At 51.8% G+C, this 16,784-nt stretch overlaps 1 protein-coding gene and 1 non-coding gene across 2 annotated transcripts; one reads left to right on the plus strand and one right to left on the minus strand.

Annotated features, from left to right (window-relative positions):
* The first annotated feature begins 6,829 nt into the window (after positions 1 to 6,829).
* Positions 6,830 to 8,029, plus strand: LOC127043345 (serine/arginine repetitive matrix protein 2-like). Its single transcript, XM_050937364.1, has one exon. The coding sequence runs from the start codon at positions 6,830 to 6,832 to the stop codon at positions 8,027 to 8,029; it is 1,200 nt and encodes a 399-aa protein (XP_050793321.1).
* Positions 8,030 to 15,578: 7,549 nt separating this feature from the next.
* TRNAR-UCU (transfer RNA arginine (anticodon UCU)) lies at positions 15,579 to 15,651 on the minus strand. The gene has a single exon. It is a non-coding gene; the product is annotated as a tRNA-Arg (tRNA).
* Between the last annotated feature and the right edge of the window lie 1,133 nt (positions 15,652 to 16,784).

A 16,784-nucleotide genomic window follows, 5' to 3' on the forward strand; every position in this document is an offset into this window, starting at 1 on the left:
AGGGAAGTGGGAGGGTTGAGGGACAGCCCTCTAACAGTGCAACTTCAGCAAATGCCAGAATATTGATCACTTTTAATCTTGCTGGTTGCAGAAGGGAACAGATAAAGCAGGGGATAGGCAACCTATGGCACAGTTGCCGAAGGCGGCACTCGAGCTGATTTTCAGTGGCACTCACACTGCCTGGGTCCTGGCCACTGGTCCCGGGGGCTCTGCATTTTAAATTTAATTTTAAGGAAAGCCTCTTAAACATTTTGAAACCTTATTTACTTTACATACAACAATAGTTTAGTTATATATTATAGACTTCTAGAAAGAGACCTTCTAAAAAGGTTAAAATGTATTACTGGCACACAAAACCTTAAGTTAGAGTGAATAAATGAAGACTCGGCACACCACTTCTGAAAGGTTGCCAACCCCTGAGATAAAGCAAGTGTATATATTACGAGCAATGGTGCACAATGTCCTGCTCATTCCTCAAGCAATAAATACATGTCCATGTTTATACAATGGCTAACTAGCTTCACCCTCCTGATTAGCACATGAGAATCCTCCTATTCATACCTTAGGACAGTGGTTCTCAAACTAGGGCCGCCGCTTGTTCAGGGAAAGCCCCTGGCGGGCCAGGCCAGTTTGTTTACCTGCTGCGTCCACAGATCTGGACAATCACGGCTCCCACTGGCCCAACACGTCCTTTGGCCTGCGCCGCTTCCTACAGCCTCCATTGGCCTGGAGTGGCGAACCATGGCCAGTGGGAGCCACGATTGGCCAAACTTGTGGATGTGGCAAGTAAACAAACTGGCCCTGTCCGCCAGGGGCTTTCCCTGAACAAGTGGCGGCCCTAGTTTGAGACCCACTACATTAGCGCATATGATTTCAATTACAGTAGGGCTCCTTCATTTTAAACATCACTTTCTGGGGGCATTAGGCAAATGTCCTTCCATAAAACAGGGTGTTCAAGATTTATCCACTGGCCATTGATGACTTTTGTTATATTGTGCCTAGATATAACTGAAAGCACCTACAATATAAACTCATAAGCATGCAAGAGAAAATATTAGTAGGGAAAATGTATGTATTTTGTCCCTAACACTTTTAGAGGATTTCCTGTACTATTCAGATGCTAATAAATAAGTTTTTAAAACTAGCGTTGAACGAACTCAGTGTGAGTCTTTCATGACCCACACCAGAGGTCTCCAAACTGTGGGGCACACTCCCCTAGGGTGCCACCTAACCCCACCATGCCCCTAGCTCTGCTCCAGCCCTGCACCCAGCTGCAGTCCTGGACCCTGGGCCTGACCCTGTCCCTAGCCTCGAGATGGGTCCACACCCAGCTGAGGCCCTGGCTGCCAGTCCTGGGCCCGGCTACTGCCCCCATCGTGGCCTGGCTGTGGCTCTGTCCCCAGCCCCACCCCCAGCTGTGACCCCAGCCTCAGTCCCCTTCCCCCTGTCTGCTCCCCCACAGGAGCTGCAGCCCGGCTCCTGGCCCTTGCTCCAGGGAGGTGGAGGCAGAGGGGTATGGACAAGGGGAATGGGGGTGGGAAGGCGCACAACTCTCAAAAGTTTGGAGACCAGTGACCTACACAGAGAGGAAAGTTGGCCACTTCCCCAGCACAGTTTCCTCCCTCCCCCTGGTTACACTCACCAGAGAGTGCTGTGCAGTGTTGAGGGAATCTGGCTGCTTCATGGTGTAACCCTTCTGCCCCTCTGAGTTGGCAGCAACAAGGGCCGGGTTCAGTATCCAGGGGTTCTGTTTCAATAACACAATGCATAACCACTCGAGCACCCACCCAGTGACCTGGGACACTTACATACCACACCCCCCTGGGCGCCTCTAGAAGGCAATACTTCCCCTCTTGCAAGCACGGACTCTGAGAGAAGCAAAATCCTTTTAATAAAGGAAGGAAACAATGCGGCATCCCATTGGAGAAACACCACAAACAGGATTATAACACAAACCATAAGCAAAAACCCACCTCCAAGTACTTTTGGCAATGTCCTTTCCCCCTTAGGGTCTTAAGCCCAATCACCCCAAAGTCCAACAACCCGAAAGTCTCTGGTTAGTGCCACCCCAGAATTCAAAAGTTTATCTGCAGAGTTTTACCCCCTCAGCCTGGGTGGAAATGGGGGAGGGGAAGTCCACACAAGGTGTTAAGGGGCACCTTACGTGGGCCAGGGCCAACTGCTCCGCCTCTCCGTGGAGTTCTGCTGTAGCCTTCACCACGACCAGCTCCACTACACCAACTGTGCCGCTCCTCCAGCCATCCCTGCAAACCGCTTCACTCCGCTCACTGTTCCATGGGCTGCTCCAACATGCTGCAAACTGCTCCACTCTGCCAGCTGCTTAACGATAGGTCTTCAGGCTCCCCCACCAGTTAACACAGCACTCAGCGATTTCAGCTCTTAGTAGGGGAGCCCTGGTGCTGGTGCACCATTGACCCAATATGAATTCAGCTCAGCAGTCTCTAGATGGACTCCTAATGGAATCAAAATTAGCTCTACTCTTTTACAGTGGAGAGAGGAGAATATGTAATTGGTGTTCCAGGCCCTCAAAAGGGGGCCCATACCATCACTCCCCCAACCTCTCTCCATTCACTGGGTGGTGGGGGGGGTTGGAACCCATGTCCCTTGTCTAGCAAGTGTCACTTAAGTTATATTGAGACATCTCTGTCATAAAGCAGTCTCGTAGTTCCTCATTCACATAATCAGGTGGCAACACTTTATTTATCCTGCCCCAATAACAAAGAAATTGGGGATCCCAGAGCTGTCAAAATAACCATCCCAGGCTGCCTTGGGCTATGCTGGGTGTGCCCATGCAAATATCTGAGATTTCACACTTCCTGAAATTCTTTCCACACTTCCCATAATTCACCACCGGATGTCAGGGTAGAGCTCATCCTGTCTCTGCTTACATCAGGAAGGCAATAATAATAATAATTAATAATAACGCAGCCACAGACTGCACTACATTTGTTATAGTTTTTGCACTCTGGGCCAGATTAAGACAAAGCAAAGCCCTATGCACTTTATGAAAAGGGAAGACTCCTGTGGCGTTGCCTCCACACCAGGGCCGTTCTCCCAACTTGGAGTGGAGCTAGCAAGGAAGCCCACCTGGTCCCACAGAGGCAGGGCATGGGGATCCCCTTTTTCCATCAAGTACCAGCAGTGGATTCTCTTCATTAGGGTCAATAGAGGGGTTCCCCTCCGACTCTTTCTCCTAGTAGTACCAGCATACTGGATATATCTTGGGTGGGTGAGTGGGGCAGGCTCACTGCATTCGACTCTGCTTTCTAACAGTCGTGTGCTAGGGCAGTGTGGGTGGGGCTTCCTAGAACAGTGGAGCTTGTTAGACCGTAGAGATGCATCTGGCAGTCCCCTTCTCAAAGCACTGCTTGTCTGCACATTTCAGGGTGTCTGCACATTCTGCCCAGAGCTGTAACTGAGCATTTTAGCGCCCTGGGTGAGCAAGCATATTTGCGCTCCCTACTATTTTTTTTTAGATGATATGAGTTAGGATATTATAGAGTAATGCATTTATTTTTGCTTATCAGAACAGTACGTAGACAATAAAGGCTTGTATGATTCTTGTAGGTGCCACATTAATTTTTGCACAATCCTTTAACATCCCTATAAACTTATTGATAGATACTGAAAAAAAATGGCCTAAAAAATAATTGTAACATAAGTATGGATACTGCAATGGCTTAATAGCATGAAACATATTCAGAAAGACATAAAATTGAATTACTGTTTTTCAAAAAAGTGATACTGAGGGTTTTCCATCACTCCACAGTGGGACTGTGGTTAGAATAAACAGCTGCCGCTCACACTGACACATCGTAGAATAAAAGAATTCAGGTATAAACAAAGAATGACTTTACCACAGAGATGGATTATCTAGAAGTTAAATTACCAATAGCATCTAACTCTGTATAAGCAGAAACCACCCTTTCTCTGGCCTTTATATGAGGGAGACAGACAGCTATTTTTTTTGGGGGGGTGAGGTGGGTCATTGTAAGATTTCTGTTTTTTATATTTTACATTATGATTTTTATTTTTCTAAGAAGAGTATTGATTATTGTTTGCTTCCTGACTAGTTTGTCTTATACCTGATCATTTTTCCTGCTGAATTCTGCCGAGTAAATTGTGATTATGCCCCTTTAAAGGTGAAGGATTATAGCAGCATGGCGTGTTTGTATAAGTCCCATGCAGGAAGTATCATTCTGTTGGGGAAGCTATGTTATGACAGCTGATAAGAGGCATGACACTTCCTGCATCTTGGCAGGGGATTAGACTAGATGATCCTGGTGGTCCCTTCTAATTCTATGGTTCTATGACCTTTGACGTCTGGCCAGGAAAGGCCCCACTTGCCGAAGTGTGGAGACAGAAGAAAGTATATGGCTGTGGTGATTGTGAAATCAGATTATGCTGTGCTTCAGTGTGAGACAATGCCAATGCCATGGTTATAGTGGCTAGATGGACATATCACAGAGGTGATGGTCCGATCTCGTAGAGAAGGGTGTCAGGAACTGGGTCACAGCCCAGACTGCTATAAGCACAGGTCACAGTGGACATATTTCCTCACCATTGCATATCTCACCAGCAGCCCAAAGCCAGATCTGCACCCAGTGCAGCTTTCCCTATTGGTCTCTTCACCTGTTCAGTAAATGGCCTGTATTTTTATCTGTCTGGGCACAACTGAAAATTGTACCTACTCCGGAATAAGAAGCCTTTTAAAAGAAAAGCCAAGGTGTGTTCAGTATCTGGGGCCAGTCTGCCTCGAAAATATTAATTCCTTGATGTGTGAGTGCCAGGGCAGGCTCTAGGTTTTTTGCTGCCCCAAGCAAAAAAAATTTTGGCTTCCCCCCACCCACACCCCCTGCTTCTCCAGCACTGGGCTCCCTCCTTTCACCCTCCACCAGTGCCCTCCCCCCAACCCCCACCCACACTCCCCTGCCACCCTAGCCCTGGGCTCTCCCCCACAACCTGCACCCTCCTGCTGTCCCAACCCTGGGTCACTGGTAACTTGCTCCCAGGGCGGGTCATTCTTCAGGAATTTTGGATGTGCATAGAACACAGACAGGATGTTCCCATATGGTTACTGAACTGCAGTAAAGTGGAACAATTTTCAGCTTGTGTGATTGGAGATTATCATATTATAAGACTGTCCTACATAAATGAGGAAAAGTTGAGATGCTTTTATTATTCTTTCGTTCCATTCTTTGTTTCTATGGGAAACTTGCCAATGCAGTATCACTGTCTTCCTTTTAAACAAATAAAACTTAAAAAAAAAAAAAGGCAATGGCTGTTGAAAATAGCAATTCCAGTCCTAAAAACCACTGGGAAGCATTTCTTGCTCAATTTTATCCAACTTTTGCTACAGCAAGTTACAGTGGATCAGTTTATTTGATTTGGGAGAAATGAAGTAACAGCTGCCCAAACTGAGCTTGAGCACTCCTGAATTTTGAGGGTGTTCAAATCTGGAAGGCAGGTGCTATACTCCCTTTCTGAATATTAGCTAAATCTGGAAAGGAAAAGTCAATTTCTGCTTCCATGGCTCAGAAGTGGAAATCCTGCTACGTGCCTGGTACTGTAACTAAAGCTGCCAAGTCCCCTAGCAGGGCCTTCCTTCCCTTACTTTTCATTTTAAATTCTAGTGGGATCCCCGTACCTGCCTTGCTAGGCTTCAGATAGAGAGGGGCATTGTCTTTTTAGTCCACCCAATTCCTTCTTTGGGGGCTGCAAGGTGAGGTCACAGCAGTATCCCTAATCCAGTCTGGGGATGTCTTCTGAAGGGGATATCTGGGCCAAAGCCTTCTACTCCTTGGGCACACTTGTTCCCCATTCACACTGCCACCCCTTTCAACTCACAGCAAGCTGCAGCATGACACACCTACCTCACTCCCTGCCCCCTCCCTTCCCCATTGATAGCAGCCAAGGGATTGCTGGGAAATGTAGTTCTTCTTCGAGTGCTTGCTCATATCCATTCCAGGAGGTATGCGCGCGCCGCGTGCATGTTCGTCGGAGACTTTTACCCTAGCAACACTTGGTGGGCCGGCAGGGTGCCCCCTGGAGTGGCGCTGCCATGGCGTCGGTTATATACCCCTGCTGGCCCACCGCTCCTCAGTTCCTTCTTACTGCCCGTGTCGGTCGTTGGAACTGTGGAGTGCAGTTTGCTGTTCTCCACCTCCCTAGCGATTCACTCGTCTTTTTCTTATATTGTATATAGTTCGATTAATTGTAGTTAGTTAGTGTATTTAGTAGTTGAGTTTGTGTATTGTAGATAGTTCGACGGGATTGGGGGTTAGCCCCATCCCCGACCCCGGTACTGGGCCCATGCCTGGCTCACCGGGCTTCAAAGCGTGCGCTGTCTGTCGTCGGCCGATGCCCACTGGTGACCCGCATGAAGCCTGCCTTAAATGCTTGGGCGAGGCCCATTTGACAGATAAGTGCCGGATCTGTAAGGCTTTTAAGCCCCAAACTAAAAAAGAGTGGGAAGGTCGTCTCAAGCAGTTGCTGATGGAGGCAGCGCTGACTTCCCCCTCCTCAGCACCGACTTTGGCACTGAGATCAACTGCTTCTTCAGCACCGGAACATACCTCCTCAGTGAAGACTCCGAGTCACCGACCTTCTCCGGCACCAGCTTCTACCGGGCACCGCTCAATGTCACCTTCAAGCAAGAAGCGCAAGCCTCCTGTGGCTGCTGTGTCCGCACCGCAGTCAGAGCGCTTAGCCAGGCCGGTCTGCTGCGGCGTCGACTTCCGCCACACCGTTGACTCTGGCCTCGGACGAGCCGTCTAGTCCGGTGCCTACCAGCTACCAGGCGCGGGCCATGGTTGAGTTTGTCGTGCCCTCCACTCCGGAGACGTTCTCCACGGCACGGGACCTGATCGCCTTAATGGAGCCTGAGCTGCCTCGACCCCCGGCCCCGCCGGTGCGGGTCCCTCAATCCGCCGGCAAGCCGGCCCTTGTAAGACCTCCTTCACCTGGTACCATGGGACTTCGTCACTGTCGGTCCCGGTCCAGGTCCCGCAGACGCTCACGGTCCCGCCATCAATCTCGATCCTGCGGCCGCTCGCAGTCCCAGTACCATTCCCCGGCGCGGTACCAGTCATACTCGCGGTACCGCTCGAGGTCCCGGTCACCGTCCAGACACAACCGGCACCGCTCCAGGTCCTGTCAGCACTCGCGGCACCGGGCTTCCCGCAGCCGATCTCGGCACTACGGCTCCTGGCACCGGTCGACCTCCTGGCACCGCGCTGGTCGCAGGTCCTGGTCGCAATCTCGGCACCGTCAAGGCTCTCGGCACCGCTCCCCGGCACCGCGTAGGGACGGTTCCAGTGGACGCAGAGACCATCACTTCCCGGTCTCCGCCCCGCCATGGCCATCTCATCAGCCATCAGTCTCCTCCCAGGCCAGATCGGCATCCTATGGGGACTCGGACAATCAGCAGGACCCTCATCAGTGGTCCTTTTGGACTCCTTGGGCCTACCATCAGAGCCAAGGTGCCCCACATCCACCGCTGCGCTCGGGGCCCTCCGAACATAGGGCGCCAGAGGCCACAGTGAGCAGACCTCCTCCAGCGGGTACAGAACATCTCCCGGCACAGGTCTCGGACGTGCAAGACCCACCCCAGGACGTTCCACAGGACCAAGAGTCGCTTCAAGACCCATTGGTCCCCGAGGTCTCTTCCTCTTCGTCACCAGACGAGGCAGTAGCGGGGACGGCCACAGCTGGACCGCCCTCAATTGACCTTCGGTCATACCAGGACCTCCTCCGCTGGGTCGCTCTTAATATAAATCTACCCGTGGAAGAAGTTCCTGAGTTGGAAGACCCAGTGGTCACCATCCTATCAGCGGAGGCTCCGACAAGGGTGGCCCTCCCCTTTATTCGTACCATACAGGCTCGAGCAGATACAATCTGGCAAACCCCGGCATCCGTTCCACCTACAGCCAAGGGGGTAGAGCGCAAATATATGTTCCATCCAAGGGGTACGAGTACCTATACGTACACCCTCCCCCTTGTTCGTTAGTAGTCCAATCCGTTAACGAACGAGAGCGCCATGGCCAACAAGCCCCTGTGCCTAAATCGAGGGAAGCCAGACGCATGGACTTGTTGGGAAGGAAGATCTACTCCGGGGGGTCCTCCAGCTCACAGTGGCGAATCAGCAAGCCCTCTTGAGTAGATACAATTATAATACATGGGAGTCGGTAGGGAAGTTTGTAGAACTAGTCCCACACGATTCCCGCCAGGAGTTCTCGGCTCTCCTAGAGGAAGGGAAAAAAGTTGCACGGACCTCCCTCCAGGCCTCATTAGATGCCGCTGATTCTGCAGCTCGAACGGTCGCCTCCGGGATTGCTATGAGGCGCATATTATGGTTACAAGTGTCGGGTCTACCACCCGAGCTGCAATATACTATACAGGACCTACCATTTGATGGTCAGGGCCTTTTTTCCCAAAAGACGGATCCTCGCCTCCAAAGTTTAAAGGACAACCGCGTGATCATGCGTTCGCTAGGAATGCATACACCGGAGACTCAGAGGCGACCTTTCCGCCCACTGCCTCAGCGCCCCTATCCATCAGCTCGGCCAACACAGGACTTCTCCAGAAGGAGAGGCTGTAACCCCCGGAGACGCCAGTCTGGCCCGCAAGGGGGTAATAACTCCGGCCCCGCCAAACCACCGGCGGGACCAAAGCCAAACTTTTGAGGGTGAGCTCGGGAGCACTGTACCAATTCCCTCCCAGGATCCTTTTCAGTTCGCCAACCGCCTGGCCGCATTCTTCCCTGCTTGGTCCCAGATAACATCGGACCGCTGGGTTCTCAGCACGGTGGAGTGTGGCTACCGTCTTCAGGTTATTTCGTCCCCTCCTTCCCACCCTCCCTCCCCGTCCCTCTTCAGGGACCCCTCTCACGAGCAATTCCTTCTGCAGGAAGTTTCGAGACTCCTTGCGCTGGGAGCTATAGAGGAGGTTCCAGAGGACCTAAGGGGAAGAGGGTTCTATTCCAGATACTTTCTAATTCCCAAGGTGAAAGGGGGCCTCCGGCCCATCTTGGACCTGCGAGCTCTGAAAAAATTCATCACGAAGTTCAAGTTCCGCATGGTATCCCTGGGAAACATTATACCCTCCCTGGATCCCGGAGATTGGTACACTGCTCTCGACATGAGGGACGCATATTTTCATATTGCAATTTACGCCTCACACAGGAGATTCCTTCGTTTCGTGATAAACCGTCATCACTACCAATTTGCGGTCCTTCCCTTCGGCCTCTCCTCGGCCCCTCGAGTATTCACAAAGTGTTTGGCAGTAGTCGCCGCCTACCTCCACTGCCGTCGAGTTCACGTTTTCCCATATCTCGATGACTGGCTTATTCAAGGGACCTCCAAGGCTCAGGTTACCGCACACGTAAACGTCATCAAGGACCTATTCTCCCATCTAGGTCTGATCCTCAACCTAGACAAATCCATTCTTCTTCCTACGCAGAGAATAGAATTCATCGGAGCCATGCTGGACTCGAATCTTGCAACGGCCAGTCTACCTCCACAGAGGTTCCAGGCTATAATCTCTCTCATCCAGAGGCTACAAGCCTTCTCAACAACCTCTGTCCGTACCACCCTCGCCCTACTCGGCCACATGGCTGCGTGCACTTTCGTGACAAAGCACACAAGACTACGCATTCGCCCTCTCCAGACTTGGCTTGCCTCAGTTTATCGTCCTAGCAGGGAAGCCCTGGACATGATAATCACAATCCCAACAAAAACCCTGGACTCCCTCAACTGGTGGCTGACACCCTCCCTGGTGTGTGCCGGTCGCCCGTTCCACCCACCACAGCCTTCGGTGTCGCTAACGACGGACGCTTCATCCCTAGGCTGGGGTGCATACTTAGGGCATCTTCACACCCAGGGCCTTTGGTCCTTGCAAGAGCTGACTCTGCATATCAATGTTTGTGAACTGAGCGCGGTCCGCTTGGCGTGCCAGGCCTTCCAACACCATCTACAGGGCCGTTGTGTTGCGATTTTCACGGACAACACAACGGCCCTGTATTACATAAACAAACAAGGGGGCACACGGTCTTCCCCCCTTTGCCAAGAGGCGATGCAACTGTGGGACTTCTGTATAGCCCACTCGATAGACCTCGTAGCCTCCTTCCTTCCGGGAGTCCAGAACTCTCTCGCAGATCGCCTGAGCAGATCCTTCCTGTCCCACGAATGGTCCATCCGTCCGGACATCCTTCTTTCTGTATTCTGGAAGTGGGGCTTTCCCCAAATAGACCTATTTGCCTCCAGGTAGAACAGGAAATGCCAGGTGTTCTGCTCCCTTCAGGGCCGCTCCCCGGGTTCTCTGTCGGACGCGTTCCTGATCCCCTGGAAGGGACATCTTCTCTATGCATTTCCACCCTTTCCTCTAGTCCACAGAGTCCTGCTCAAGCTCCGCAGGGACAGGACCAGACTGATTCTGATCGCGCCGGCATGGCCGAGGCAGCACTGGTATCCCATGCTGCTCGACCTATCCCTAACGACTCCGATACCAGTGCCACTCTGCCCGGATCTTATAACGCAGGACTTCAGCAGGCTTCACCATCCAGACCTGCAGTCCCTGCACCTGACAGTGTGGCTACTGTCTGGTTGAACCAATCTGAGCTCCGCTGCTCTGCCCAGGTTCAACAGGTCCTTTTGGGAAGCAGGAAACCCTCCACGAGGACGACATACCTCGCCAAGTGGAAGCAGTTTTCTTTTTGGTGTACACAACGTTCCCTAGTTCCAGAGGCTGTTTCGATCCTTATTATCCTGGATTACTTGTGGTACCTCAAGGAACAAGGTTTGGCACTCTCTTCAATAAGGGTTCATTTAGCCGCCATCTCCACCTTCCATCAAAGGGAGTTGAACAGTTCCACCTTCTCTCACCCGATAGTTTCGAGATTCCTTAAGGGCTTGGAGCGCCTCTACCCACCAGTTAAGCCTCCTTTCCCTACCTGGGATCTCAACCTTGTTCTGACTCGGTTCACAGCCCCACCCTTTGAGCCCTTAGCCACTTGCTCGTTGCTGTACCTGTCCTGGAAGACGGCCTTCCTGGTAGCTATCACATCGACCAGGCGAGTTTCGGAGCTCCGTGCTTTAATGGCAGACCCTCCATATATGATCTTCCACAAAGATAAGGTGCAGCTACGCCCGCACCCGGCTTTTCTTCCCAAGGTGGTCTCTGCCTTCCACATTAATCAGGATATCTTTCTACTGGTCTTCTTCCCGAAGCCGCACGCATCACATAGGGACCAACAGCTTCACACCCTGGATGTCCGCCGAGCCCTCGCCTTTTACATCCAGAGGACAAAACCCTTCAGACGCTCGCCCCAGTTATTTATAGCGGTGGTGGAGCATATGAGAGGTCTGCCTATATCTTCTCAGAGGCTCTCATCATGGGTAACGTCCTGTATCTGGATGCGCTACAACTTGGCCCACGTCCCGATTGGCCGTCTCACCGCCCACTCTACCTGGGCTCAAGCCTCCTCGACCGCCTTCCTGGCACACATTCCCATCCAGGAGATATGCCGCGCAGCTACCTGGTCATCAGTGCATATGTTCACTTCTCACTATGCACTCGTTGCGCAATCAAGAGACGATGCCGCCTTTGGCTCAGCGATCTTACACTCCGCAACGTCTCACTCCGACACCACCGCCTAGGTAAGGCTTGGAAATCACCTACTGGAATGGATATGAGCAAGCACTCGAAGAAGAAAAGACGGTTACTCACCTTTGTAACTGTTGTTCTTCGAGATATGTTGCTCATATCCATTCCACACCCGCCCTCCTTCCCCACTGTCGGAGTAGCCGGCAAGAAGGAACTGAGGAGCGGTGAGCCGGCAGGGGTATATAACCGACGCCATGGTGGCACCACTCCAGGGGGCGCCCTGCCAGCCCACCGAGTGTTGCTAGGGTAAAAGTCTCCGACGAACGTGCACGCGGCGTGCGCATACCTACTGGAATGGATATGAGCGACACATCTCGAAGAACAATAGTTACAAAGGTGAGTAACCGTCTTTTCTTTCCCTGCTCCAGGGCTAGCTCTGTAGGCAGGGAGCTAGGCAAGGAACTACAGGGCCCATGGGTTTTCAGCTCCCATGCTGGATCCCCAGCTGCTCCATGGCTCTGCTTCTGCAAGGTTGTGAGAGGGGAGGATGTGAGTTAAAAAAAAAAAAAAAAGGATGGCCAGAATACTGCCCCCTGGAAATGTGCCTCCCCAAGCACCTGCTTGTTTTGCTGGTGCCTAGATCTGGCCCAGGTGAGTGCACCTTGCTGGCCAATGAATGGAGCAGTATTGCAATGGATCAGAGGGAGGCTCCCTCTTTTGTGCTCTGTAATAACCATTGAATCAGGCTGGGGCAGCAACAAGTAAGAGTAGGTCACAGTAACAGGAAACCACAGCTCCAGGAGGGAGCAGTGTGTGTTTTACCCTGGCTGAGTGTTGACTAAAAAGGCCTGTTTTACTTGTACAATGTTCACAAGCAGCCCAGCACTTCTTCATTTTTCTTGTCTAAACACTTCCTCCTGAACATGGCATCCATCAGCATTCCAAATGGGTGCTCGACAAGGAAGCTTGGCCGTGGAGGCCAAACAGGAAGAGTATGTGAGGGACAGAGACATGCTACAAAATTCCAGGGTGGGGGCAGCATGTGCCAGTCAAAGGATGCCAGCAGTGGGGGCTTGAAAGCCGCTTTGTCTTCTTGAGGGAAGAGCAGTAAAAACAAGTGAGAGGCTCAGAGAAGATACCTGGGTGCGGGGGGAAACATGGTAAAAGGGGCAGGCCTTCCAGATTCTCCTTGGTAAGCTGTAGCACAAGTGCATTTGTGTAGTCGTGGATGTGAGGTGAAGGTGACGGAGTAGAAATCATTGGGTGTTGCATGTGCAGGTTTGAATCTTGTTGACTATGTTCTTTCCCCTATGTGGGTTTGCTTTTTGCTGGCCTTGTGTTTTCCAAAGGTAGCGGATGGGCCTCTGGATATCAGAGACCTTTGCAAGGGCTCTTTGTTGCTCTTGGGACATCTCGCAGCGCTGCCCAGTTCCCATCTGGCTCTTGCTTCCTGAAGTAGAAGAGGGTGGTGGTCGCTCTTTAGTCTTCTTGCCAGTCAAGCTGTGCTTGGGGGCCATCTTTCCCTGAGACCCAAGAGAGTCAGAAAGCCCAACTTGTCTGCAGTCCATGGAGGCAGGAGACTGAGAAAAGAGTAACACCTGTTGAGAGAGCCCTGTTTTGCCTGCCATGGCCTCAGGGAGCTACCCACATTCCTACAGGCTGTCAAGTAGCCACAGCAGCTGGGGGAGTTGTAAAGTGACTTGTCAGGCTAAGGTCTGTAAGCACAAGCAAGAGTCTGAGACAAGGGCACCCTAGGTGGGACTTGAACCCATAATCCCTGGCTTAGAGGGCCAGTGCCTTAGCCATGAGGCCACTGGGGTGGGTACTAAGTCATGCTCTTCTCTGAGGAAAGCAGACAGATGAGATGGGAGCTAACATCTCACTATGGAGAGCTTCATTCGTATGGGACAGAAGAAGCGAGCCTTTGTGGTCTTGGCAAAGGACTGCTGCAGGATGCTGCCACCGTCAGACCATGCATGGCCCTCTGCTCTGGGCACAGACAGGCTCTTTTATTGACTAGCTGAGCCAGGTCATTTTCTACAAGCTTTGGCATACTTCTGGCATAGCGATGACTAGCTCTTCTTGGCTCTAAGGCTTGGTGCTTTGTCTTGGGATGACTTCACCTGCCATCTTAAGGCATGTTCAGCCACTGTAGGGATGTGGAAAGACACTGAGACGTGATGCTGCAAGAGAGGGAGGGAGAACTGTGCTTCATGATCAAGGGGTCAGTCCATGCAGGTTTTGGCATGTAGGCAGCAAAGCAGCTGTGCTTGTATATTCATGGCTGAGAGATGAAGGAGATGGAGTAGTAATCCACTGGGTGATGCCTGCAGATCTTAGAAACCCATTGACTACGCGCCTTCCTTTTCACCGGCCTTGTGTTTTTCAAAAGTGGTGGACAGGCCTCTGGATATCAGAGACCTTCACAAGGGGCCTTTGGTGCTCCTGTAATGCCAAGCAGCACTAAGCAGTTTCCATCTGGCCCTTCCCCAGCAGGGTTTCCTGAAGTAGAAGAGGGTGGTGTTGCTCTTTCATGTTTCTGCCAGACATGCTGTGCTTGGGGGCCATCTTTCCCTGAGACTCAAGAGAGCCAGAAAGCCCAACTTGTCTGCAGTCCGTGGAGGTAGGAAAGCGAGAAAAGAAAGACCCCTGCTTTGCCTTCCAGGGTCTCAGGAAACTGCTCACTTTCCCACAGACTGTCAAATAGATACAAAGTCATAGTAGCTGGAGAGGTTGCTAACTTGTCTTCTCTTGTCAAGCAAAGGGCTGTAAGCACAAGCAAGAGTCTGAGACAAGAGCACCCTAGGTGGGATTTGAACCCACAGTCCCTGGCTTAAAAGCCCAGTGCCTTAGCCATTAGGGTGGGTACCAAGCTATAATCTTCTCTGGGAAAAGTGAACAGATGAGACAGGGGCTACCCACCACAAAGCACTTCATTCGTATGGAAGGGAAGAAACCTTGGCCAAGGACTGCTGCAGGACGCTGCCACCATCAGACCATGCATGGCCCTCTGCTCTGGATGGAGACAGGCTCTTTTATTGACTAGCTGAGCCAGGTCATTTTCTACAAGCCTTGGCATACTTCTGGCATGGTGATGACCAGCTCTTCTCGGCTTTAAGGCTCTGTGCTTTGTCTTGGGATGACTTCGCTTGCCATCTTATGGCATGTTCAGCCACTGTAGGGATTTGGAAAAACACTGAGACGTGATGCTGCAAGAGAGGGAAGGAGAGCTGTGCTTCATGATCAGGGGGTCAGTCCATGCAGGTTTTGGCATGTAGGCAGCAAAGCAGCTGTGCTTGAGTATTCATGGCTGAGAGATGAAGGAGATGGAGTAGTAATCCATTGGGTGTTGCCTGCGGAGCTTAGAATCCCATTGACTACGTGCCTTCCCTTTCACCGGCCTTGTATTTTTCAAAAGTAGTGGATGGGCCTCCAGATATCAGAGACCTTGAAAAAGGCCCTTTGGTGCTCCTGCGATGCCACACAGTGCTGCCTGGTTGCCATCTGGCCCTTCCCCAGCAGGGCTTCCTGAAGTAGAAGAGGGTGGTGGTCGCTCTTTTGTCTTTCTGCCAGTCATGCTGTGCTTGGGGGCCATCTTTCCCTGAGACTCAAGAGAGCCAGAAAGCCCAACTTGTCTGCAGTCCATGGAGGCAGGAGAGTGAGAAAAGAGAGACACCTGCTTTGCCTTCAAGGGTCTCCCAGGGCCTCAGGAAGCTGCCCACTTTCCCACAGGCTGCCAAGTAGCTACCAAGTATCAGAGGGGTAGCTGTGTTAGTCTGGATCTGTAAAAGCAGCAAAAAGTCCTGTGGCACCTGATAGACTAACAGACATATTGGAGCATGAGCTTTCATGGGTGAATACCCACTTCATTGGATGCATGCCATGGCAGCTGGAGGAGTTTCCAATTGCCTTTTCTTGTCAAGCCAAGGGCTGTAAGCATAAATCTGAGAAGAGAGCACCCCAGGTGGGACTTGAACCCACAATCACTGGCTTAGAAGGCCAGTGCCTTATCCATTAGGCCACTGGGGTAGGTACCAAGTTACCATCTTTGCTAGTGAAAGCAGACAGATAAGATGTAGGCTCAGAGCCCATAACAAGGAATTTTTGCACTCGAGGCAAGGGCTTGCTCCAGGCTCTTCAGCAATGGGTCCCTGAGTCCCTCTCATGAAGCTCTCCATGGTGATATGTTAGTCCCTGCAGTGCCATAACAAGGGCAAGGTGAGTGAGGCACTTGTCTCGGGAATGCAAAGCAGAGGGGCACAGTTCTACCACGATCGGTGGAGGGTCCCTGAGTCCCTCTCAGAGAGAAGGACCTGCCACCGAATTGCCACAGGAGAATGAATGAAGCGGCGTTGGCAATTCGGTGGCAGGTCCTTCCCTCTGAGAGGGACTCAGGGACCCTCCACCGATCGTGGTAGAACTGTGCCCCTCTGCTTTGCATTCCCGAGACAAGTGCCTCACTCACCTTGCCCTTGTTATGGCACTGCAGGGACTAACATATCACCATGGAGAGCTTCATTCATATGGGACAGAAGAAGCGAGCCTTTGTGGCCTTGGCCAAGGACTGCTGCGGGACACTGCCACCATCAGACCATGTGTGGCCCTCCACTCTGGATGCAGACAGGCTCTTTTATTGACTAGCTGAGCCAAGTCATTTTCTACAAGCTTTGGCATACTTCTGGCATGGCAATGACCAGCTCTTCTCGGCTCTAAGTCTCAGTGCTTTGTCCTGAGATGACTTCACCTGCCATCTTAAGGTATGTTCAGCCACCATAGGGATGTGGAAAGACACTGAGACGTGATGCTGCAAGAAAGGGAGGGAAAGCTGTGCTTCATGGTCAGGGGGTCAGGCCTTGCAGGATTTGGGGTGTAAACCAAGTCACACACAGGTGAAGGCAATGGAGTAGAAATCCATTGGGTGCTTCCCACAGAGGTTAGAATCCCATCAACTACAGGTCTTGCCTTTTGCCAGCCTTGTGTTTTCCAAAGGTAGCGGATGGGCCTCTGGATATTGGAGACCTTCGCAAGGGCCCTTGGGTTTTCCTGCACTGCCTCATAGCACTACCTGGTTCCCCTCTGGCCCTCCCACAGCCAAACTCCATCCTAGAGCCTGTACCCACACCCTCTCCTGCACCCCAATCCTTTTCCCCAGGCTCAGCCCA

This window comes from Gopherus flavomarginatus, chromosome 1 (genome assembly GCF_025201925.1).
Source record: "Gopherus flavomarginatus isolate rGopFla2 chromosome 1, rGopFla2.mat.asm, whole genome shotgun sequence".
NCBI classification, from domain to species: Eukaryota; Metazoa; Chordata; order Testudines; family Testudinidae; genus Gopherus; species Gopherus flavomarginatus.